The sequence below is a fragment of the Sapajus apella genome, unplaced genomic scaffold, assembly GCF_009761245.1.
Source record: "Sapajus apella isolate SASKATOON/1434 unplaced genomic scaffold, GSC_monkey_1.0 scaffold1, whole genome shotgun sequence".
In the NCBI taxonomy this organism is placed as follows: domain Eukaryota; kingdom Metazoa; phylum Chordata; class Mammalia; order Primates; family Cebidae; genus Sapajus; species Sapajus apella.
In genome coordinates, this window is record NW_022436941.1 from 64,922,740 (window position 1) to 64,947,325 (window position 24,586).

Consider the following 24,586-nt stretch of genomic DNA (forward strand, 5'->3'; position numbering starts at 1 on the left):
TTATTCATCAAGTGGATCCTATTTATATAATACAATTACTTACCCCCTTTCCACCATAACTGCTGCAAATACTTTTTCAGCCACTTGTCTTTTTCTTTGTAATGTGTGCCAGTTTTTGTTTAAATATATACAATTTCAATTCTGTACAGCAAAAATTCATCAGCCTTTTATTTATTTTTTTGAATGCCTCTAAAATTAGGAACTTCTTCCCACCACTCCCAGATTTTGTAGTTTAATTTTATTCTGTTATAACCAATACATTGAATAATCATGATGCCTTTATTTTTGTCTTACTGCCTTAAAGAAGGAGAGGTAAGGCAATGGGACCCTGGAGTTCTTGATGGAATCTAATTACTGACTGTGGTTAGCGCTGCCACTCTCTGGCAAGTGTTTAAAACTCAGTCTCTGGAGAGCAGTTTTCTAAGACTCTTCTGAAATTTCCTTATGGCCCATCATGCTGGAACTCCTATGATGTGGGCAGTACACATTGCCCTTTCCCTGTGCTGTCTCATTCTTTTCTCAGCTTCTATTTTTTTCTGATGGACTATCCTACACAGACTCTCACTCTCAGATGGAAGCCCTCATAGTCAGGGTCACAGGGCAGGTCTCACACCAAGTCCTCAGGACTTTTGCACCTCAGGCCCACTGTTTAAAGGGAAGACAATTACTTCTCAGCTCAGCAGCAACTTGCTTTTGGCCTTGCTCTGGTAGCTCCTCATTCTTCGAGATCTCTAGGTGTTCAAGAAGGAAGCCAAATGCCAATTTATTGTCACCTCAACTGAGGGTTTAGTTAAGTTCTCTAAATAGTCTATGAGGAACAGCCCCCATTAGGCTTGAGGCAAAGGAGAGAAGCCCCTTTACCCATTATTCTTGCTGCTGAGCATGCAGATTCCCACTGAGGTAAGCAACTGCTCTCTAAAGAAATATCTTTTCAAACTCACCCTCCTCCACATCTGACACTTGTTATAGTTTTGATCTGGCTGAGGGATCTGAGTAATGAGTCCCATTTTGTATATTTCTTTGAAAATTTTTCTTATAGAGGCCTTGCATTCACTTTGCTATCAGATATCAACCGAACTGCTTCAACTGAACTGAGGCAGAAAATTGCCATTGTTAACATTTTATATATTTTTCCCTAAGTATTTTAATGTATAATTCATCTGAAATTTTTTTTGTTTGCAAGATAGATATGTTCCCCATCCCGTATTACTATCCCATTTATTCATCCCTATTTGTGGAATAATTTCTCTCATCCTCTCTGTTTTGTAATGTCTAATCAAGTACTAAAATCTTACACATATTAGGATAGTTATAGATTCTTATTAATATATCATTGATTAATATCACCTTTGATGAAGTAGTGTGTGATACCAAATTATATGTAAAATATATTTCTATTGTCTTTAGAGAAACATACAGAATATTTTAAGTTACTGTGCCATGTTATTTTTACCTGTGGTTTAAAATTCAGTTGGAAAAGCTGGTATGACAGGCCATATAGACTTTTAATAAACAGTGTCAAATCTGCTGAACAAAGTTATATCTAAATTCTTATTGATTATACATGTTTTCTCCCTTTGTTAGCATATACATCATATTGTGAAACTAATCCTTAGCCACAGCATTAGGGCAATAGAAACTGCTCTGGGGACACTGACTCAATACTTATCCAGTCATTTGTCTGATTTGCCAAGAGAATTTCTGAAACAAATTCTACTTCTGAACCTTATGTCATTTTCTACCACAGATTTTCTGAAGTTACTTCATCCAGGAAAATGTGCATTGGTCCAAGAAATTAGGAAAACCTTTAAGAAACAAAGCCAAAAGTGAAAGGAATAAAAATAGCTTAAGAGAATTAAAATATATGCATTTAACCTTTCCAGTTTCCTACTTGGGAATCTGGATTTGTACCTAACCCACATTTATGTATATATCATGTGGATTTGTGATGGGGGAAAGGTCATTATGCCTTTACGTGGAAAGCAGAGGAAGAAAGTCAGGAAAATTTAAGTAATTATTGCAATGGTGGTTTGTAAGATCTACAGGTGACCTTAGGTTTCATATAGTACAGTGGAAGTATTGTTGTAAATGCAAAGAACAAGAACTAATAGCATGATTCTATTTTTAAGTATATATAATGTATAATTATATGTAGTATAATTATTTTAAATAAATATATAACACACATTTTACACACACACATATACACACACACACCCTAAAGTATTAACAGTAATTTCCTTTGTATAATACATTAGAGGACAGTGAGGTGAGTAGAGACACTCTTACATCTTTATAAATATTTATATGGTTTGAAAAAATTTTACAATGTTAATGTATTCCTTTTGTATTTAAAAAAATAATTTTAACAGACAAAATATCTTCCTTTACTACCTTCATTTCACAGGTAAGAAAGCTGACCATAGAAGTTACCTGACTTATCTAGGATCACAAAACTTAGTGGGACTAAGGCTGGCTTGGATTAGAACTCAGGCTGGCCTGCTCTTTTACAGTATTCTCACTTATATACTTCAAGGCGTTTCCATAGATCGACATTGTTAAATAAGCCTTAATGGAGATATCTGGGCCATTAATATTGGGGAAGAGGATACGGCATAATGGCTTTTTAAAATTAACAGTAGGGCTTATTTCTGTATGACCAAATTTGACATTCACTGTCCCTTAGTTAGCTAACTTTTTATTGTCCTGTTTCTAGAGCAATACATTGAAAAGATGTTAAAGATAAAAGAGCTTATGGATAATGTGCTTGCCAAGCAGAAAGCAGAAAGGGATGATCTGGCTAAAAAATACAGGTGAGTAGAAAAAAAAAAGAGTGCTTTTGAGTTTCTAGCATTTATCCATTTTAACTGCAATAGTTGTCTAGAAATTCTTAAGAATACAAACATTGCTTAGGACCAAAAAATGACTTTATGAGGTTGTCTAATCTGAAAATTATACTTCCCAGAAAGGTATTTTTCTACATTATTACTTGAAATAGTCAGAAAAGAACATTTCAATATCTGAAGTTGTCCACAATGGAGAATTTTATGAAAGCCTTTCTGGTTATGAATCTCACAGATAAATTTCTTTCCTTAGCACACTCAAATTTTCTACATTAAAAAATGTTTCGTTTTGCTGTCACAAATGTCCTTCTAAGCAGTTAATCAGTTGATTAATTTTGTGTTTTATTGTATTTCTAAAATCTCAAGGTCCTTAAAGAGTTTTATCCTGATTATATTGGTTATATACCTCTACTTATATTTTGTTGTGAAAAAAATGTTGTATTTTTTTTTTGTTTGGACATTATTTTTTCTTAGTTTTTAATTGACTTAGCTACTTATGTTCCCTATTCTTTATTCACATTCAATTTTCTAAATATGTCCTTATATGTCTTCTCTTATAATCATTTAATGTCTATTACATATTTAATTTTTTTCTGAACTTATTTAAAAAATCAGTTTTCTGTTTTTATTTTTAATCCCCATTTTGCCATCTTCTCCAGTGAATAGCTAACATAAGTTCAAAATACAATATGGTAATTACTTGGGGAACTAACATTTCTCAGGTCTAGCTGAAGCATGATTATTCACAAAACAATCTTGTTCTTCCATAACTAAGAGAACCTGAGTAGAACTTTCAAATTGTACTTACTAATAAACAGGTAAGCAAGCCCCAAATTTAAAGAATGATGGCTCTCCTTAGCCACCAATTGCTACCTTCCAACCAAAGACTAATAGATATTTAGATAGATGACCCAAGTTTTGCTTGTCTTTTAGGGTTGATTCCCAATTGATAATAATGATATGAATATATAATCTGGATAAACTTACTGTCACCTCCTTAAGAAAAGGCACACTTACCTTAAATAAAGGAATCAGATTCCTCTCGAAGTATTTTGCACCAACAGGCAGCAGGTGGTCAGATTTAAAAAATCAAAGGCAATAAACTGCAAGATAGAGTTTTGTGTATTTTGAAGAGATTAAAACTGAGACAAAGTATCTTTAACCTCTAAATGACTGCATTAAAAAGTTTTCTGCTGTTACTACATTTTTTTTCTCTTTCTGTTTCTTCCTATAGGGTATCCATAGAGTCATTTAAGCATGGAGCCCTGAGAGAACAGTTGGCCAACTTGGCTACAAGACAGAAGAGCCTTTTAGCTGTGGCAAAAAAACAGAAAAAAATAAGCCTGAAAATTCAAAACTATAAGAATGTTACATCATTGTCTTGTCTTAGTTTAAGGAAGCTTCCACCCAGATCAGAAATCTTTAGTGAAAAGGACAGCCAAGAGCTCACCAGTCTGGAAAATTTAGAGCATCCCCAATCAGTTTCACTTTCTCCCGTTTGTGGAAGCATGCAAGAAACACAATTGTCTCTGGAAACTTGGAACTACAGCCAAAATACCAACATTTGTCTAAATTCAGAGGCAGTGATAAGGGGAGAATTTTCTGGAAATGAGATGATTTCTAAACAAAATATCAGTGATTGTACCTTGGATGGTTTATCAAAATCCAGACATTCAGATAGCACTGAGATTAAATTATCATCCCAACCCGTTGCTTTTATTGGTCAAACAGAATATTCACAGAAAGAGAATGATCTTATAGAAGCTACAGACAAAGACCATGAATTCTATAGTCCTTCCCTAGTAATTGGCAAATTGAATATTTCAGAAACTGCAAGTATCCTTGCCAAAAGTGATGCTCATCCATCAAATGTTATCTGTGATCAGGACCTTACCAATTATGACCCTAAAAGAGGAAACAGGAAAACAACTTCCCAGAAACCACCTAGGGGGACATCAGAATCCCTGGTACATCAAGGGATTGCTGCCTTAGGCAGTGACACAGTGAATCAGATGAAACCGTATCTTAAAAAATCAGTTTCTGCTGTTCCACATGCAGATGACAGTCAGATCTCCTCTTCCTCCAGATCTGGGCAACGATATACTATAAAAAAGCCTTTAAACTACAGTACAGCTCCTAAAAAGAAATGTATTCAGATAAAAGATTTGATATTACTAGGAAGAATTAACCCAGGAAATAACATTCTGGAATTCAAAACACAGGTATTCTATATCTTTTTCTCTAAAATCATGCAAATTTTGTAAATAAGTGAGTAAATGTTGCTGTCACATAGTATAGACATTTAGCTCTGATTAGGGAAATGGGGTTTTGCTGGGCTTCCTGAATGGAGGGACACAACCGTTGTATTCTAGCAAGTGAATTAATGTTTCTGGAATTGCCCTAATACATTTATTTTTATTTTATTTATTTTTTAATTTTAATTTTTATTTTAAGTTTCAGGGGACGTGGACAGGATGTGCAGGTTTGTTGCATAAATAAACGTATGCCATGGTGGTTTGCTGCACCTGTCAACCCATCACCTAGATATTAAGCCCAGCATGCATTAGCTATTTTTCCTAATGCTCTCCCTCCTCCCACCTCACTCCCCAAAAGGCCTAGTGTGTGTTGTTCCCTTCCCTGTTTCCATGTGTTCTCATTGTTCAGCTCCCACTTACAAGTGAGAACATGCAGCATTTGGTTTTCTGTTCCTGCATTAGTTTGCTGAGGATAATGGCTTCTAGCTTCATCTATGTCCCTGAAAAGGACATGATATCATTCCTTTTTATGGCTGCATAGTATCCCATGGTGTATATGTACCACATTTTCTTTATCTGTTCTATCATTGATAGGCATTTGGGTTAATTCTACATTTTTGCTATTATGAATAGTACCTCAGTGACCATACACGTGCATGTATCTTTGTAATAGAATAATTTATATTCCTTTGGGCATATGCCCAGTAGTAGGATTGCTGGGTCAAATGGTATTTCTGGTTCTAGATCTTTGAGGAATTGCCACACTGTCTTCCACAATTGTTGAACTAATTTACATTCCCACAGTATAAAAGCATTCCTATTTCTCTGCAGCCTTGCCAGCATCAGTTGTTTCTTGACTTTTTAATAATCACCATTCTGACTGGCATGAGATGGTATCTCCTCGTGGTTTTGATTTGCATTTCTCTAATTATCAGTAATGTTGAACTTTTTTTCATATTTCTTGGCCACATCAATGTCCTCTTTAAACCTGACAAAAACAGGCAATGGAGAAAGAATTCCCTGTTTAATAAATGGTGCTGGGAGAACTGACTAGCTATATGCAGAAAATTGAAACTGGATCCATTCTTTATACCTTATACAAAAATTAACTCCAGGTGGATTAAAGACTTAAATGTAAAAACCCTAGAAGAAAATCTAGGCAAACCATTTGGGACATAGGCACAGGTAAAGATTTCATGACAAAATCACCAAAAGCAATTGCAACAAAAGCCAAAATTGACAAATCGTATCTAATTAAACTACAGAGCCTCTGCCCTGCAAAAGAAACTATTATTAGAGTGAACAGGCAACCTACAGAATGGTAGAAAATTTTTGCAATCTATCAATCTGACAAAGGTCTAATACCCAGAATCTACAAAGAACTTAAACAAATCTACAAGGAAAAAAAATGATCCTATTAAAAAGTGGGCAAAGGGCATGAACAGACACTTCTCAAAAGAAGACATTCATTTGGCCAACAAACATACCAAAAAAAGCTCAACATCACTGATCATTAGAGAAATGCAAATCAAAACCACAATGAGATACCATCTCATTTCAGTCAGAATGATGATTATTAAAGTCAAGAAACAACAGATGCTGGTGAGGTTGGAGAAAAATAGGAATGCTTTTACACTGTTGGTGGAAATGCAAATTATTCCACTTCTTTAAAACTATCAGGCTTTTTGTAAGGCTTAGCTCATATCCTAGAGAATATTCCATGCACAATTGAGAAGAATATATATTTTCCTCTTGTTAGGTGAAGTTTTCTATAGATGCCTGTTAAGTCTAATTGGTTTATAGTGCCCTGTTTAAGTCTTCTTTTTCCTCATTGATCTTCTGCCTGTTTGGTCTATACAGTAGTGCCCCCTTATCTGCAGGGGCTATGTTCCAAGAACCTTAGTGGATGCCTGAAACCACAGATAGTCCCAAACCCTATACACTATGTTTTTTTCTATATATGCATACCCATGATAAAGTTTAACTTGTAAATTAGGCACAGATTAATCATAACTAATAATAAACGAAATGATTATAACAGTATGCTAGCATCACTACTGTTTAGCTTTGGAGATGTTTTAAAGTTATATAAAGGTTACTCACACACAAGCCTCGAAATCTAATAACGTAGATATCTACCAAGTGACTGATGGGCAGATCGCATATACAGTGTGAATACTCTTGACAAAAGGATGATTCACATCTTGGGCAGGATAGAGTGGGACAGTGTGAGATTTCATCACACTACTCAGAAGATCACGCAATTTAAAATTTGTGAATTATTTCAGGAATTTCTTATTATATATGTTTGAACCACAGTTGACTATGGAAAGTGAAAGTGCAGATATGGGGACTACCATACATTATTGAAAGTGGAATATTGAAGTCTTTTACCGTTGAACTATTTCTTGCTTCATTTCCGTTCATTTTTATTTCATGTATTTTCATTCTGTTTTGTGTTTTAAGTGCATGTGCTTATAATTGTTATATCTTTTTATGCATTGAGGCTCTTAGTATTGTAAAATGTCCCCTAACATCTCTTGTAACCATTTCTCTTTTAAGGTCTAGTTTGTCTGATATTATATAGCCATTCCAGCTTTCTTTTGGCTGCTGTTTGCATTATATACTTTTTCTATCCTCTTACTTTCAATTTACTTGTCTCCTTGAATCTAAAATCTGTCTCCTATATGCATTATATAGTTGGATCTTATTTTTTTAATCCAGTCCGATCAGCTTTGCCTTTTGATTAGGTTGTTTAATTCATTAACATTTCATATTGTTATTACTATTGTTGGATTTATGTCTTCTATTTTACTTTTTGTTTCAATATACCTCATGTCTTTTTGTTCCTCTGTACTTCCTTTATTGCTTTCTTTTGCAATCGGTGAATATTTTCCAATGTAAAATTTTAATTTCTTTAGTGACTTTTTTCATCATATTTTTTGAGTTGTGCATGCAGTAGCTGCTCTAGGACTCAACATTTTTGCTATCAGAGTCAGCTTCAGATGTATCATACCAACTTAATTCTAGTAAAATATATAAATGTTACTTCTGTAGAGCATTATTCCTTTGTCCCTTTTTTATGATATTATTGGATACATATTATGTTTATAAGTTTATAAACCCAACAACACATTGATATAATTATTGCTTTATAAAATGTTGTGACGAAGAAAGGAAAGCAATACAGATTTATAGCTTTTGTTGTACCTACCTTCTTATTTATCCTTTCTGGATTATTGCATTTGTTTTTGTAGATTTGAGTTACCATGTGGAGTCATTTCCTTAGCCCAATATAGCTTTGTTCCCACCTACCTCTTTTGTGCTGCTATTGGCAAACATATTACATTTCTATTAGTTATAGGCCCAGCACTAACTTCTGTATCTATCGTTTTTTATAATTGCTTTTTAAAATCTGTTGAGACAAAAGGAGGAGAAATATGCACTTATACTGTTTTTATAATACATAATTACCTTTACTTGTACTATATGGTTTTTGATATGGATTCATATTAGCCTATAGGATCATTGGCTTTCAACCTGAAGAATTCCTTTATTATTTCTTATAAGGTAGATCTCTTAGCAACCAATTTTCTCAGTCTCTCAGAATGTCTTTATTTTGCCTTCATTTTTAAAAGAGAGTTTTCCTAGATACAGGATTCTTAGTTAATAGTTTTTTCTGGTATACCTGGAATATGTCATCCCACTGCCTCTGGCTTCCCTTGTTTGATAATAAGACAGCTGTTAATCTTCTTGAGGTTCCCTTGTAAACTATGAGTTATTTTTCTCCTGCAGCTTTTAATATTTTCTCCTCATCTTATGACTTTTGGCATTTTTACTATGTATCTGTGGATCTCTGCATTTATCCTACTTGAAAGTCATTGAGCCTCCTGAATGTGTAGATTAATACATTTCAGTAAGTTTGGGAAGTTGTTGTTGTTGTTGTTGAAACAGAGTCTTGCTCTGTTGCCCAGGCTGGAATGCAATGGTTTGATCTCAGCTCACTGCAACCTCCACCTCCCAAGGGTTTAAGCGACTCTTCTGCCTCAGCCTTCCAAGTAGCTGGGATTATAGGCACCCACCACCATGCCCGGCTAATTTTTGTATTTTTAGTAGAGACGGGTTTCACCATGTTGGCTGGGCTGGTCTTAAACTCCCAACTCAGGTGATCTACCTGCTTCTCCCTCCCAAAGTGCTGGGATTTCAAGCATGAGTCACTGTGCCAGGCCAGCTTGGGAAGTTTTTAGGCATATATTTCTTCAGTATTTTCTCTGCTCTTTTTGCTTTTCCTCTCCTTCTTATGCATATATTGGTATGCTTAATGATGTTCCATATTTCTCTGAGGCATTTTCATTTTCTCTTTCCTTTGTCTTGCATACTCTGTATCAGTGTCTTCAACTTTACTAATTCTTTCTCTTGCCAGTTTAAATCTGTTGAGAGGGAGTGACTATTTTGTTTCAGTTATTTTACTTTCCAATTTCATAACTTGTATTTGGTTCTTAAAAAAAAATTTTTTTTTCTTTTTTACTGATATTCTGTGTTCAACATGCCCTTGTCATCATTCCTTCCGTAATGTCTTTAATTATGGTTTTCTTTAGTTTCTTGACCATATTTATAATAGTTATTTTGAAGTCTTTGGTAAATCCAGTGCCTGGTCACTCTCATAGGCAGTTTCTCTTGCCTGTTTTTCCCCCAGTGTATGTGTCGTACTTTCCTGTTTCTGTGTATGTCTAATAATTTTTGTTGGAACTGAACATTTCAGACAGTGCATTGTAGCAACTCTACCCTACCTTCTCTTAGACTTCTTATTGCTATTTGTTTGTTTAATTACTGGCTAGATTGTTTTGGTGAAGTCTGTTTTAGTGAAGTCCCCACTTCAGTGCTAAACTTCCAATGTTGAGCTTCAGGGACTAAGGCTCTGGTCACCTCTTTCCCAGACCTCCCTGACCACCCATGGCTCTTAAGCTCCACTTACTGCCCATTGACTGTTTTATTGTTTTCAACAATGTCCTAGGGGCACAGATTGCTCTACAGACTAATCAAGCAAAGGTAAGCTCCTTTGAAGGGATAGTTCTTGAGGTCAGTGTTTGAAGTTTATTATGAACCTAGGAAAGCTCCTGCAAGCTCTTTTCCCAGTTGTCTCTTGCAAACTAGCCAGCCTACAGTTTAGCCTATGTCTCAAATGAATCTACCAGTCTACTCACAATTGCCTTTTACCACAACTTCTAGTTCTGATAGTGCCCTTGAGCTTGAACTTCTTCATGCTTTGTTGCAAATGAAGTTAGTTCCTTAGGGAGGAGATTAGGAGCTGTTTTACAGCCTGCTTCTCTTCCCAGGCAGAACCCCTGAACCTCGGTCCTGGAGCTCAGGGTGGGGACAATGGTGATTTTTCGAGTGACACCCTTGTTTTAGGAGCTGAGCATTCAGTAGAGGGGAGGTAGTAGCTTCCTGTTTTTTCAGCTTGCCTCTCCCAATGTGAAACCACCACCTTATAAGCCAAAGCAAGGGCAATTGGGATCCCAGCATTCTCACTGGTGCCATGCCAAAGGTGAAGCCTCTGTCTCACCACTCAGAGCTGAGCAGGAGAAGGGAGCCTCCACCCTTTGGCTATAGTTGCTGGCAACTTGGTCTTAGCAACAGCAGCTGGGGACAGAATGAGAAATGCTGAAGTTATGCCCTTCCCAGGAAGACAGCCCTGTAACAGGGAGCCCTGTAGTATTGACTACGGCAATCTGGAGTGGAGTCTCCATTTCACAGGGCTGGGAGTGGGGAGGGAGAAAGCAGTCTTGGTTCAAATACCATCAACTCTCAAATTTTTAATCTGATTTTTGTAGATTTTGTTGACTAGATGGTTTTTCATTTGCTGCATGCCCCTATGATCATTTCTAGATACATTAAAATATAAGCAAAAATTTATCAGGTGTTAGGGTATACCTAGTCCTTATTACTTTGTCATGGCCAGAAGCAAAAGTTCACATATTTCAACTATTTTTGACCCAAACTTTTCTTTTATTTTTTCACTTCAGGAGACTACCCACAAAGCCAGTATTTTATTGAATGGTAAACTTAAGGTAGAAAGTGGTCAGATTTATAAAAACCCAGTCACCTGGCTCAAGGATCTTCTGGGAGGCAACCGTTATGTGACCTGGAATTATGCCTGGAATAAGGTAGGTCATTCTTAAGTTTATCTTAAGGAAATCTGAAAGATCTCCAAACTAGGTTTGTCATCATATGTTCATTCTGTATATGCTACATGCATATCACAGAATGAACACATCACTTTCTCCCACAAGTCCTGTTGGCCAGAATTCCCCATGGGCATGGTTGCATGACTGCACCTTCCCTTTCTTATTCCTTATCTAGTCTCTGAACTTTAATGCCTTTAATCTTACCATTTCATCTCTTGAGGAATTTTAGGTCTTTGTAACTCTATATGGAAAATTTGGAACCACTGGTGTATTGGTAACTTAGTTAATATATGTTATTATTCTAATGAAGTAAAGAAAAATCTGCTAAATACAAAAGAAATGGGCAAGAGGCCTTAAGACCCACAGAAATTATCATGTATTTTTATGTTTGAACATGTCCTTATCCATGAATTGCCAGCCCTTCAAAATGAATTACTTTCATTTAGACCTCCTAGACTTAGTAGCCTCCCTCTCAGTTCTGGCTTCTGAGTTATAGGCCCAGTAATGACTGATGTTCTTGAGGTCTAGTGTTCATCCACCTCCAGATGTTCATGGTACCACTTCAGGGACAGTCTTGAAATGATTCTTCAGAAAAGTGTGAATCTTCAGACATCTGCCATGACTGTTTCAGGGACTAGAAGATACACTCAGCCTCTGCTAACCATTACAGTAAACCTCAGTGTACAAGTAATAGGAGGCACAGCTTTCCCTCCTCTTTTCTGTTTAACTCAGGTCTGCCCATCCTCTCTGCCAGTCCCTGTTGCTCCCGAAAGTCTACATTCTGTGTCCCAGATTCTGTGCCCCAACTCTGCATTCTGGTCTCCTAGACCTTGTTGGCAGGTGCATCTAGCACTGTTTCAGTTTCTTCACTTACATCAGCACATTCTGGATTCTACCTGCTGTATAGTCTCTCTGACTTCTTATTTTCCTAAAGTTTGTTTTTATTTCCCTCTCCTGGAGTAATCAGGCCATCTGCTTTCAGTTCATCTTAGCCCCTTTGCCCAATCCTTTCCATAGATTCTTAATTCATATCTGATTGTTAGTAATTAATATCTTACCCATGAAAATCCCTTTTTGTTACAAGGTTTCTTAAACTTATGATAGATTATACTGCTCTGCTAAAACTGAGTCTTTGCTCACAGTACAGATATCATACTGAATGCTGTAGCTTAGGTTCTTTTGAGCTCAACATGCCTATGACTATGCCTATGCTACAGTGTGCCTGCTGACGACTCCATTTGCCTACTGTTTCTCCATGGGGACTACTGTTCTTTCCTGCCTTTGAACAGCTGGCTGTGACCTCATTGGCCCTTACTCTGTACTAATGCCTCATTTACATACCTCATTGCCTCTAGTATTTTCTCATAGCCATGTCAATTAGAATCGTACATTTAACACCTATGTGATAGAGAAGCCACATGTAAATGTGGGCACTAAAATTAGGGCAATTCTCAGATATAACATATTCCTACAGATTATCTAAACAGGCTTATTTTCTTTAGATTGTCCAAAAAATGAAAGCAGAGTTTTAAAAATTACTGCAGGCACTGATATACTTCTAGTAAGTACTTCTAGTAAATATCCCAAGCTGAGAAACATTACCCTAGTGATTTTCTTTACAATATTTAAAAGGCTCTTTTAAAGTTTACCACAGAAACCTCTGCCTCTTCTTGTCTTGGAGTAACTCCTGAATTCAGTCACTTGTTGATGAAAGGAGCTTTTTGCTATGTGGGTAAATGTGAACATTTCTACTGACTAGTTCTGAGAGTGGTGGTGGGGGTATGGGACCAGGAGTGTTTAGTGGTCAGGCAAGGAATCCCAGAAAACTAGGTGTTGCTCTGCATCTGACAGAGCCAGTAGGTGCAGAGATGACTCAAACCTCCAACCCAAGCAGCTGATGCACAACTTTGCCAAGGAAATCCTGATGCTTACTCACAGAGGGCATCACTGACTTCTCTTCTGCAGCCTCCCAGCTGTTGGACAACATTCTGGTATGGCAGAGTGATTTGCAGGTGGAAGGCAAAAGACCAAGCTAGTTCCTGGTTCCACTCTTTATAAGTTATATTATCTGGGCAATGGTTTTCAATAACATTAAAATCACTTGAGGGCCTTTAGAAACTACTAGTGCCAGTAGACTCCAAGCCCATAGCTTCTGATCTAATAGTTTAGGTGAGGACCAAGTGGCAGTATTTTAAAAAGCATTACAGGCAATTCTAATGTGCAGCCTCAGTAAGAATGATTGATCTAGGTTAAGTCATTTAACCTTTCTGAACCTCAGCTTTCTTTATGTATAAAATAAATAGAGCTAGATGGTATCTAAAGACCCTTTCAACGTAGAGATTATGGAGCTTGAATAGCACTGCATGGTTTATAAAGCAGTTTTACACAACAACTTTATGAGACAGAAAGATCAACTATTATTTCTGTTCATGGATGTGAAAACAAAGGTTTTGGTGGTTAAGTGACCTGATTCAGCCTCGAGGCCAGCAAGAACCAGGACTAGAACCTGACCTTCTGATTCCCTGTACATTATTTTCTGTATCTATAATGGCATGAGAGAGGCACACATTCCTTTCATTAGAAACAGGTTGCTCTGAACTAAAAGATCACACAGTATCATCTAACCACCTTTATGAATGTATACAAAGCCTTAGTCATGTGCAGCAACTATTTCCCACTTCCACAGGAAAAATGCCTTTCTGTGATACAATGGCAGTATGAAAATCATAAGAATCATAAGAATGGCAATGACAGTTTATTTTTGTAAATACTCAGCAGTGAATTACTACAGATGAAATGTAGGCTGCTATTTTCAGCAGTGATTCAAGGAACACTAGACAGATCTCTTCTGCAAACATACTTCCCATCCGGACGCCTCGCTGTATTTCCACTCTTTCCACTCCTTTGGATTTAGTGTTGACTTTTTTCTGTGGTTACACTCACCCCCTCCCCGCAACATACTTTTTAAGAAAAAGTCCTCTCACAATCGTGATTAGGAATATCAAGATATGGAAAGGTTGGGGTGAGAGCATAGAAACTGCTGGAAATGGTTCATCTGGACAGATAGACAGCCTCATTCAGTCAATTACACTCTCAATGTGTCCTAAACGTCCTATGAACCCAGCTTCTACTCAGCTACATTTTAGAACAGAAAGAAGAAGGAAATGGTTAGAGATGTGGACCTCTTTTAAAAAACAAATATCCAGGAGTTTTGAATCCTGAAAATATAAATAATGTGAAGGTCCTTTTCTTGCCTTTAGCTACACAGAGTGTTGGGAGTGTGAAAAAACAAGAGTCTGGAATGCTGAGGTTGGTACCATGAAGGTATTTCACCTGCATCATCATTTCCATAGAAACAGCTTTTCCAAGGCAGTTTTTGCACTTTGAAACTACTCTCTGTCTTATATTCTGAATTCATAAAGAAATATTTTATTTGGGAAACATTTTTATTTTCTTAGTCACAATGTATTTTGTGTTACAATGAATTTAAAAGAAAACCTACAGTTTTTCATTGGTTTCTTTGCGCTTTTTCCACCCTGAGATAAAAAGCAATTATTCTTTCCTCCTTCTCCTCTTGGAGCAGTGAAACTTTGTTAAGACTGACTTCTTAAACCTTGTAATAGAATTAAAGTAGTCATTTGATCATCCATTAACAGATTTTTTTTTCTTCCTTTTTTTATTTATTTTGTTGTTGTTGTTGTTGTTTTTGAGCCAGAGTCTCACTCTGTTGCCCAGGCTGGAGTGCAATGGCCCAGTCTCGGCTCACTGCAGCATCGGCCTCCTAGGTTCAAGTGATTCTCCTGCCACAGCCTCCCAAGTAGTTGGGACTATAGGTATGCACAACCATGCCCAGCTAATTTTTTTTTAATTTTATTATTATTTTTTAAATTATACTTTAAATTCTGGGATACATGTGCAGAGCATGCAGGTTTGTTACATAGGTATACATATGCCATGGTGGTTTGCTGTGCCCATCAGCCCATCATCTACATTAGGTATTTTTCCTAATGCTATCCCTACCCTAGCTCCCCACCTCCTGACAGGCCCTGGTGTATGATATTCCCCTCCTTGTGTCCATGTGTTCTCATTGTTCAGCTTCCACTTATGAGTGAGAACGTGCAGTGTTTCGTTTTCGGTTCCTGTGTTAGTTTGCTGAGAATGATGGCTTGTAGCTTTATCCATGTCCTTGCAAAGGACATGAATGCATCCTTTTTATGGCTACATAGTATTCCATGGTGTATATGTGCCACATTTTCTTTATACAGTCTTATCTCTCAGCATTTGGGTTCATTCCAAGTCGTTGCTATTGTGAGCAGTGCTGCAATAAACATACATGTGCATGTGTCTTTATAGTAGATTGATTTATAATGCTTTGGGTATATACCCAGTAATGGCATTTCTGGGTTAAATGGTATTTCTGGTTCTAGTTTCTTCAGGAATAGCCCCACTGTCTTCCACAATGGTTGAACTAATTTACAATCCCACCAACACTGTAAAAGTGTCCCTATTTCTCCACATCCTCTCCAGCATCTGTTGTCTCCTGAGTTTTAACGATCCCCATTCTAACTGGAGTGAGATGGTATCTCATTGTGGTTTTGATTTGCATTTCTAATGACCAGTGACAGTGAGCTTTTTTCATGTTTATTGGCCACATAAATGTCTTCTTTTGAGAAGTGTCTGTTCATATCCTCTACCCACTTTTTGATGAGTTTGTTTGGTTTTTTTTCTTGTAAATTTGTTTAAGTTCTTTGTAGATTCTGGATATTAGCCTTTTGTCAGATGGATAGATTGCAAAAATTTTCTCCCATTTTGTAGGTTGCTTGTTCACTGTGATAATAGTTTCTTTTGCTGTACAGAAGCTCTTTAGTTTAATTAGATCCCATTTGTCAATTTTGGCTTTTGTTGCCATTGCTTTTGGTGTTTTAGTCATGAAGTCCTTGCCTATGCCTATGTCTTGAATGGTATTGCCTAGGTTTTTATGGTTTTAGGTCTTAATATTTAAATCTTTAATCCATCTTGAGTTAATGTTTATATAAGGTGTAAGGAAGGGGTCCAATTTCAGTTTTCTGCATATGGCTAGCCAGTTTTCCCAGCACCATTTATTAGATAGAGAACCCTTCCTTATTGCTTGTTTTTGTCAGGTTTCTCAAAGATGAGATGGTTATAGATGTGTGATGTTATTTCTGAGGCCTCTGTTCTGTTCCATTGGTCTATATATCTGTTTTTATGTCAGTACCATGCTGTTTTGGTTACTGTAGCCTTGTAGTATAGTTTGAAGTCAGGTAGCATGATGCTTCCAGTTTTTTTCTTTTTGCTTAGGGTTGTCTTCTCTATATGGGCCCTTTTTTGGTTCCATATAAAATTTAAAGTCTTTTTTTTCTAATTCTGTGAAGAAAGTCAATGGTAGTTTGATAGGGATAGCATTGAATCTATAAATTAATTTAGGCAGTATGGCCATTTTCGTGTTATTGATTCTTCCTAACCATGAGCATGGAATGTTTTTCTATTTGTTTGTGTCCTCTCTTATTTCCTTGAGCAGTGGTTTGCAGTTATCCTTAAAGAGGTACTTTGCATCACTTGTAAGTTATATACCTATGTATTTTATTCTCTTTGTAGCAGTTGTGAATGGGAGTTCACTCATGATTTGGCTCTCTATTATTGGTGTGTAGAAATGCTTGTGATTTTTGCACATTGATTTTGTATCCTGAGACTTTGCTGAAGTTGCTTATCAGGAGATTTTGGGCTGACACGATGGGGTTTTCTAAATATACAATCATGTCATTTGCAAACAGACAATTTAACATCCTTTCTTCCTGTTTGAATACCCTTTCTTTCTTTCTCTTGCCTGATTGCCCTGGCCAGAACTTCTAATACTATGTTGAATAGGAGTGGTAAGAGAGGGCATCCTTGTCTTGTGCTAGTTTTCAAAGAGAATGCTTCCAACTTTTGCCCATTCAATATGATACTGGCTGTGGGTTTGTCATAAATAGCTCTTATTATTTTGAGATACGTTCCATCAATACCTAGTTTTATTTAGAGTTTTTAGCATGAAGCGTTGTTGAATTTTATCAAAGGCCCTTTCTGAACCTATTGAGATAATCATGTGATTTCTGTCATTGGTTCTGTTTTATGTGATAGATTATGTTTATTGATTTGTGTATGTTGAACCAGCCTTGTGTCCCAAGGATGAAGCCAACTTGATTATGGTGGATAAGCTTTTTGATGTGCTGCTGGATTCAGTTTGCCAGTATTTTATTGAGGATTTTTACATCAGTGTGCATCAGGGATATTGGCCTTTTTTGTTGTGTCTCTGCCAGGTTTTGGTATCTGGATGATGCTGGCCTCATAAAAGGAGTTAGGGAGGATTCCCTCCTTTCCTATTTTTTGGAATAGTTTCAGAAGGAATGATACCAGCTCCTCTTTGTACCTCTGGTAGAATTCAGCTACAAATCCATCTGGTCCTGGGCTTTTTTTTTGGTTGGTAGGCTATTAATTACTGCCTCAATTTCAGAACTTGTTATTGGTTTATTCAGGGATTTGACTTCTTCCTGATTTAGTCTTGGAAGGGCGTATGTGTCCAGGAATTTATCCATTCTTCTAGGTTTTCTAGTTTATTTGTATAGAGGTGTTTATAGTATTCTCTGATGGTAGTTTGTATTTCTGTGGGATCAGTAATGATATCCCCGTTATCATTTTTTATTATGTCTATTTGATTCTTCTTTCTCTTTTTCTTTATTAGCCTGACTAGCAGTCTATTTTTTTTTTTTTTTTAAATAGCTCCTGGATTCATTGATTTTTTTTTTTTTTTTAGTTTTTCGGGTCTCTATCTCCTCCAGTTCTGCTCTGATCTTAGTTATTTCTTGTCTCTGCTAGCTTTTGAATTTGTATGCTCTTGCTTCTCGAGTTCTTTTAATTGCGATGTTAGGGTGCCAACTGTAGATCTTTCCTGCTTTTTCCTGTGGGCATTTAGTGCTACCAGTTTCCCTCTAAACACTGCTTTACCTGTGTCCCAGAGATTCTGGTATATTGTATCTTTGTTCTAACTGGTTTCAAATAACTTACTTATTTCTGCAACAAATATGTTGTTATTTACCCAGTAGTCATTCAGGAGTAGGTTGTTCTGTTTCCATGTAGTTCTGCGGTTTTGAGTGAATTTCTTAATTCTGAGTTTCTAATTTGATTGCACTGCAGCTTGAGAGACTGTTATGATTTCCATTCTTTTGCATGTGCTGAGGAGTGTTGACCAATTATGTGGTCAAAATTGACCAATTATGTGGTCAATTTTGGAATAAGTGCTATGAAGAATGTATATGTGGTCAATTTTGGAATAAGTGCTATGAAGAATGTATATGTGGTCAATTTTGGAATAAGTGCTATGAAGAATAAGTGCTGAGAAGAATGTATATTCTGTTGATTTGTGGTGGAGAGTTCTGTAGATGTCTATTAGGTCTGCTTGGTCCAGAGCTGAGTTCAAATCTTAAATATTCTTGTTAATTTTTTCTCTCATTGATATCTAATATTGGCAATGGTGTATTAAAGTCTCCCACTATTATTGTGTTGGAGTCTAAGTCTCTTTGTAGGTCTCTAAGAACTTGCTTTATGAATCTGGATGCTCCTGTATTGGGTGCATATCATATATATTTAGGATCATTAGCTCTTCTTCTTCTTGTTGCATTGATCTCTTTACCATTATGTAATGCCCTTCTTTGTCTCTTCTGATCTTTGTTGGTTTAAAGTCTGTTTTATCAGGGACTAGAATTGCAACTCCTGCCTTTTATTTATTTATTTTTTTTTTTGCTTTACATTTGCTTGGTAAATATTCCTCCATCCCTTTATTTTGAGCCTATGTGTGTCTTTGCACATGAGATGGGTCTCCTGAATATAGCACACCAATGGGTCTTGACTCTTTATTCAATTTGCCAGTCTATAGTTTTTGTATTTTTAGTAGAGATGGGCTTTCACCATGTTGGCCAGGCTGGTCTCGAACTCTTGAACTCAGGTGATCTGCCTGCCTTGGCCTCTCAGAATACTGGGATTACAGGTGTGAGCCACCATCCTGGTCATCCACGAACAAATTTCTATTAGTCAATACCAACAAATGGTTTTTCTGAAGACGTATGAAAAATGGGCTTATACTGTCAAATAAAATGGAGTCCCAGAGGGATATATATGCAAAGGCAGGTTATGTTTCTTTTTTGATGCATATTAGTACATAAGATGTAGAGAAACATTTACTATGGCAATTAATAATGACAATACTGCACTTTATTTCTTCCAAAGACCTCACCAAAATAAAGTCAATTAAGAATTTCACTTGGCTCAGTCACTACATATCCAGAATACTGGCTGGCTATCTATTTTCCTCAAACATATATGTGTGTGTGTATACACAAACACACACTTACACACACACACACACACACACACACACACACACACATACACACACACACACATATTCCACGCTCCCCACTTTTTCCCTAAGTATAATATTGGATAATCAGCATAGATTAATTTCTAAAGAATAATAGAGCTTTTGCTGTAAGAGCTTGAGGGAAAGTATCAGTGGCCTTAGGACAAAGCACCCCCCCAGTTCTACCTTTAAGCAAAGCAAGAGCACAACAACCTACAGATATCCTCACAGAACATGCCTTCCACTAAGCTCCATTTCTCTTACCTGTTCTCATCTGGCATCCTATCAGCTCCCCTTCATCAAAATGGGTTTTGGATGGTGAAGTTGCTAAGATCACTGGAGGCTATGTTGTCCAAGAGCCTAAGAACTTAGCCTCCAGCTCTTCCTACCATGCCTCTGTCAGTGTAGGCATATGAACTAGATTTGAATCCAGAGAGATTTAGTTCAGGATTCAGAGTTTGAGTCATATGCAAATGTAATGACTGCTCTTACACTTTAGCCAACTGGAGGTTTTTCACAGACACTAATGAAATGCACAGTTTCTAGAAGTAATCTCATGTCTGTTCATTCTGAGGTCTGTTTATTAGCCTGTTCAATAAATCACTCCTACCTAGTGGAAAATAGATTTTTAACTCAGTGGATTTTCTTAAAACTGTGTTCTTTGTCTGAATTACCCCCAGTAGAATGTATAAGTCATGTCATATTGCACAGCACTAATAAAAATATTTTTAAAGTCTGAGACATAGGTGAGAACATACTCAACTTGTACTTTGATGGGTGTATGAAATGTGCTGGACATTGTCAGGGCATAACACATATAAAATCTATTTTTTCCAATAACTGGTTGTTTGGAGAACTGACAAATGATATTCAGGGGCCTCTCCTCTACTTCTTTCTACAGCAAGTGAGAAGGGATTGACATATTGGGTTCCATTGTCATTACCAGGCTTTCGTTGGTCATAGGATTGAATCCAAAGGGTATCTGTACCTTTTAAGATCCCCTAGACCTTTCTTACTCTGTTCCATTTAACAATTATTGAGTACTCTGAATGTGCTAGACAGTATGCCAGATGCTTTTCATGCATTGTCTCTTTTAATACAACAATTTAATAAGCTGGAGGCACTCATTTTACAAACACACAAATTAAGGCTTAGAGAATTTGAGAATCTTGCTCAAAGTTGGGACTTCACAGCCAAGTGTGGTGGCTTATGCCTGTAATCCCAGCACTTTGGGAGGCCGAGGTAGGTAGATCACTTGAGGTCAGGAGCTCAAGACTAGCCTGGCCAACATGGCAAAACCCTGTATCTACCAAAAATACAAAAATTAGCCAGGAGTAGTGACGCACACCTGTAATTCCAGCTACTAGAAAGGTTAAGGCACAAGAGGCTGAGACATGGGAGGCTGAGGCACAAATATTGCTTCAACTCAGGAGGCAGAGGTTGTAGTGAGCGAAGATCATGTCAGTGCACTCCAGCCTGCGTGACAGAGTGAGAGTCTCTCAAAAAAAAAAAAAAAATTAAAAGAGAAAAAAAGAGTCAGGACTTCAGAGTCTTTTATCTAGTATTGTCAGGCACTCTGTGAAGTGCTGAGAGTATACAAATGAGTATGATATAGACCCTTTCCTCAAGTGGCATATGGTTTAATAGAAACAGAAGTATTAAAACGTAATTTCATTTAAATGAGGTAAGTACCATGACAGAAATATGAGCAAAGAAGTTTTGGAAATGTAGAGGAGGATCATTACTTGAACTTAGGGCTTATAGAGAGGCTTCCTGGAGGAAGGGATGTTCAAGTTGAATCTTGCTGCATTGCCCACAGTGAACTAAGCTCTGGAGGTATATTAATAGATGGCCCTAGAGCTAAGAGTAAAGAACCCAAAGACCTTTGGGCCCAGAACATTTCTGGCAGAATTTACCAGTTCTGCATCATCCCTGCCCATTTGTATATAGGTATTTTTAAGCTCTGACCTTTTTCACTGATAATGATATATCTAAGTTCACAAATAAACCAAAAAAAATGGATGTCTAGACCTGAAATATTATTAATTTAATCAGTTAAATATCTGATTTCTTGAAAAGTACCACTACTTTTATGGCTCAATTTTATTAATGTCACATTAAAATTTTCAAGTTATAAAGTAGCAGATGCTGGATTAATAGTTGTTAAATATGTGATAGGTAAGTGAATTAATATCACATAACAAGGATCAACAATTTTTTTCTGTAAAAGGCCACATAGTAAATATTCTGGGCTTCATGGACATGTGGTCTGTGTCAATTGTGTTATAGCATGAAAGAAGCCATAGATGTTAAGGAAATGAATGAGCATCACTGTATTCCAATAAAGCATTACTTACAGAAAAGAAGGTTGCAGGTTGGATTTGGCCATGGACTGAAGCCTGCTAATCCACAACATAGAACAATCAAAACCTTACAAAAATTACAACGTTCTGGAGATAGGTGAATTCACCTCCTACAGAATATATTATTTGTAAATTTTGTGCTTACTTATGTGCAGGTAACGTATCTTGGGAAGGAGCTTTTAAAGTATGTTTCTGAGGATGTATCCATACTTCCAGAACCAACCTCAGTACCTCAGCAATATCAGCCTTGTCTTCCAGGTACGTACAGACCAACACTCATTTCTTAGTTTGGGATAAAAACAGCAAAACTTATTGGAAAAGCTCTGTCTCTTTTTTTGTCTTTTTTTCGATTGATGTGAAATTAACAATCATTATAATTAACTATTTCGAGGTAAGCAATTCAGTGGCATTTAATAAATTCACAATGTCATGCAACTACCTATGTCTATATAATTCTAAAACACTTTTATCATCCCAAAAAGAAAGCCCATACCCACTCAGCAGTTGCTTCTGATTCTCTATTTCTCCCAATTTCTGGAAAACACCAGACTGCCTTCAAACTTTGTTTCATGTACAAAATTATTAAAAATATTGGATCAAATTACCTTCAGGATTTGTTTATAGGTATATATGAAAACATAAATGAATTTCATGTTTAGACTTGTGTCCAATCCCCAACATATCTCATGTATATGCAAATATTCCAAAATTTGAAAAAATCAAAAATCCAAAATACTTCTGGTCCCAAGCATTGTGGACTAGGGATAGTCAACCTGTATTATATAGTAATTCTATGTTTCACTTTTTAAAGCACAGCAAAACTGTTTTCCACAGCAGCTGAATCATTTTACATTTCCACCAGTTTTTCTACATCTCTGCAACACTTGTTATTTTCTGTTTGTTTAATAGCACTCCATTGTTAACCTTAGTTAATTCTAGATAATTTAAGAAATGACCTTACCCCTCACAATTCCTTTCTCTGAATCTATGCTGTACTTACTTTGGCTGGATTTTTAAGTGACATATAAAAACTAAAAAAGGAAAATTTTATTCTGCCTGAAGACATCATTTGGTTTTACATGTTTTCTAAAAATAGGTGTTAAAATAAATCTTTGCTTATTAGAGTAAACTAATACACATTATCAAATGGGATAGCCTTTAGCCTGAGAAAATTAAAGAGGATGTAGTCTTTACCAATGAGCAGCAGATTTGGAAATGATCTGGGAAAAGGCAGCACACACTTCTGGACAATAGCCATAGCTACAGTTATATCCAGAGATGCTCGTTTGCTGCAGCATCTCCTCTTTTCTTCCTAGTGTCCCTGTCTTTTACCATTTGGGGATAATACAAAAGAGAGGAGGTAGAAAACAGAAAATGATGACACTGATAACCAGGGTCAAGAACCAAAAAGGATTTCTGTCACCAAGTCCCTACCCAGAGCCTCCCCAGGATTGTTCCTTTCCTATCACAAGCTCCAATAATTCAAACTGCATTCCATTCCTAACTTTTACACCCTAAATTCTCAGGATCCTTCTCTTTCACAAAAACTGGCTTTATTAATAGGGTGCATTCTCCACAGTTTTCTGAAGATAGCCTTAAAAGTGTTTTTCATCATTTTTGGGAAATAGACAACATTAATAACTGGTAACATTAAAACAGGTAACATTAATAACTGTGGGGAAGTTAAAGGGCTTAAGAAATTGAAAGGCGTTCTTGTAGTAGTTCATGGCCTTTGGTTCCTAACCTGACTACCTACCTAACCTACCTGATCAAATCATAGGGTAAGGCCCAGTAACCTGAATTTTAAAAGTGATTCTTACACAGCCAACCTAACTATAGACTTTGGATGACTAATTAATAGTATTTGATTTCTTCTGCAGATAGTAATTTGACAGTCCTTGGTATTCACCCCTTTACTTCGATTCCTGAGGGTGGAATAAGAATTGCTAAAGTACTCTATCCTCTCTCTCTCTCTCTCCCTCTCTCCCCCTGCCCCATCTCTCTCTCTCTCTCTCTCTCTCTCTCTCTCTCACACACACACACACACACACACACACACACACACACACACACACACGAAGGAAAACCAAGCATATGCTTTCTTCTTCTGGTTTCTAACCTAAGAGTCAAAGCAGAGTAGTAGGTTTTTCCTTCTATCATGAAGGTCATCTGCTTCTCAGATTTTCTAGTTGTAGACAGGCATTTCCAACCCTAGATAGGCATCTGCTTCCTCAGAGGGCACACAATCTCCCCGTTAAGTGCACATGAAATCAGAAATGGGTTCTGAACTGCTACTTCTGCTGCCTGTAATATAAAGTTTCTTGTTATTAATTTATTTTCAGAAATCCTGATTTTTCTTTCCATTAGATATTTCAGATTTTTTTTTATTGTACTTTAAGCTCTGGGGTACACGTGCAGATCTTGCAGGATTATTACATAGGTATACACATGCCATGATAGTTTGCTGCCTCCATCCCCCCATCACCTACATTAGGTATTTTTCCTAATGTTATGCCTCCTCAAT

At 36.8% G+C, this 24,586-nt stretch overlaps 1 protein-coding gene across 2 annotated transcripts in view; it reads left to right on the top strand.

Moving 5' to 3' along the window:
• Positions 1-24,586, top strand: part of ANKRD31 (ankyrin repeat domain 31) — a 188,232-nt gene that overhangs the window by 147,352 nt on the left and 16,294 nt on the right. For both annotated transcript variants that reach the window (XM_032278213.1, XM_032278203.1), the window contains 4 exons: positions 2,717-2,813; positions 4,078-5,065; positions 11,125-11,265; positions 22,218-22,320. In XM_032278213.1, the coding sequence (XP_032134104.1) occupies positions 2,717-2,813; positions 4,078-5,065; positions 11,125-11,265; positions 22,218-22,320 (1,329 nt within the window). The remainder of the gene's footprint in view (positions 1-2,716; positions 2,814-4,077; positions 5,066-11,124; positions 11,266-22,217; positions 22,321-24,586) is intronic.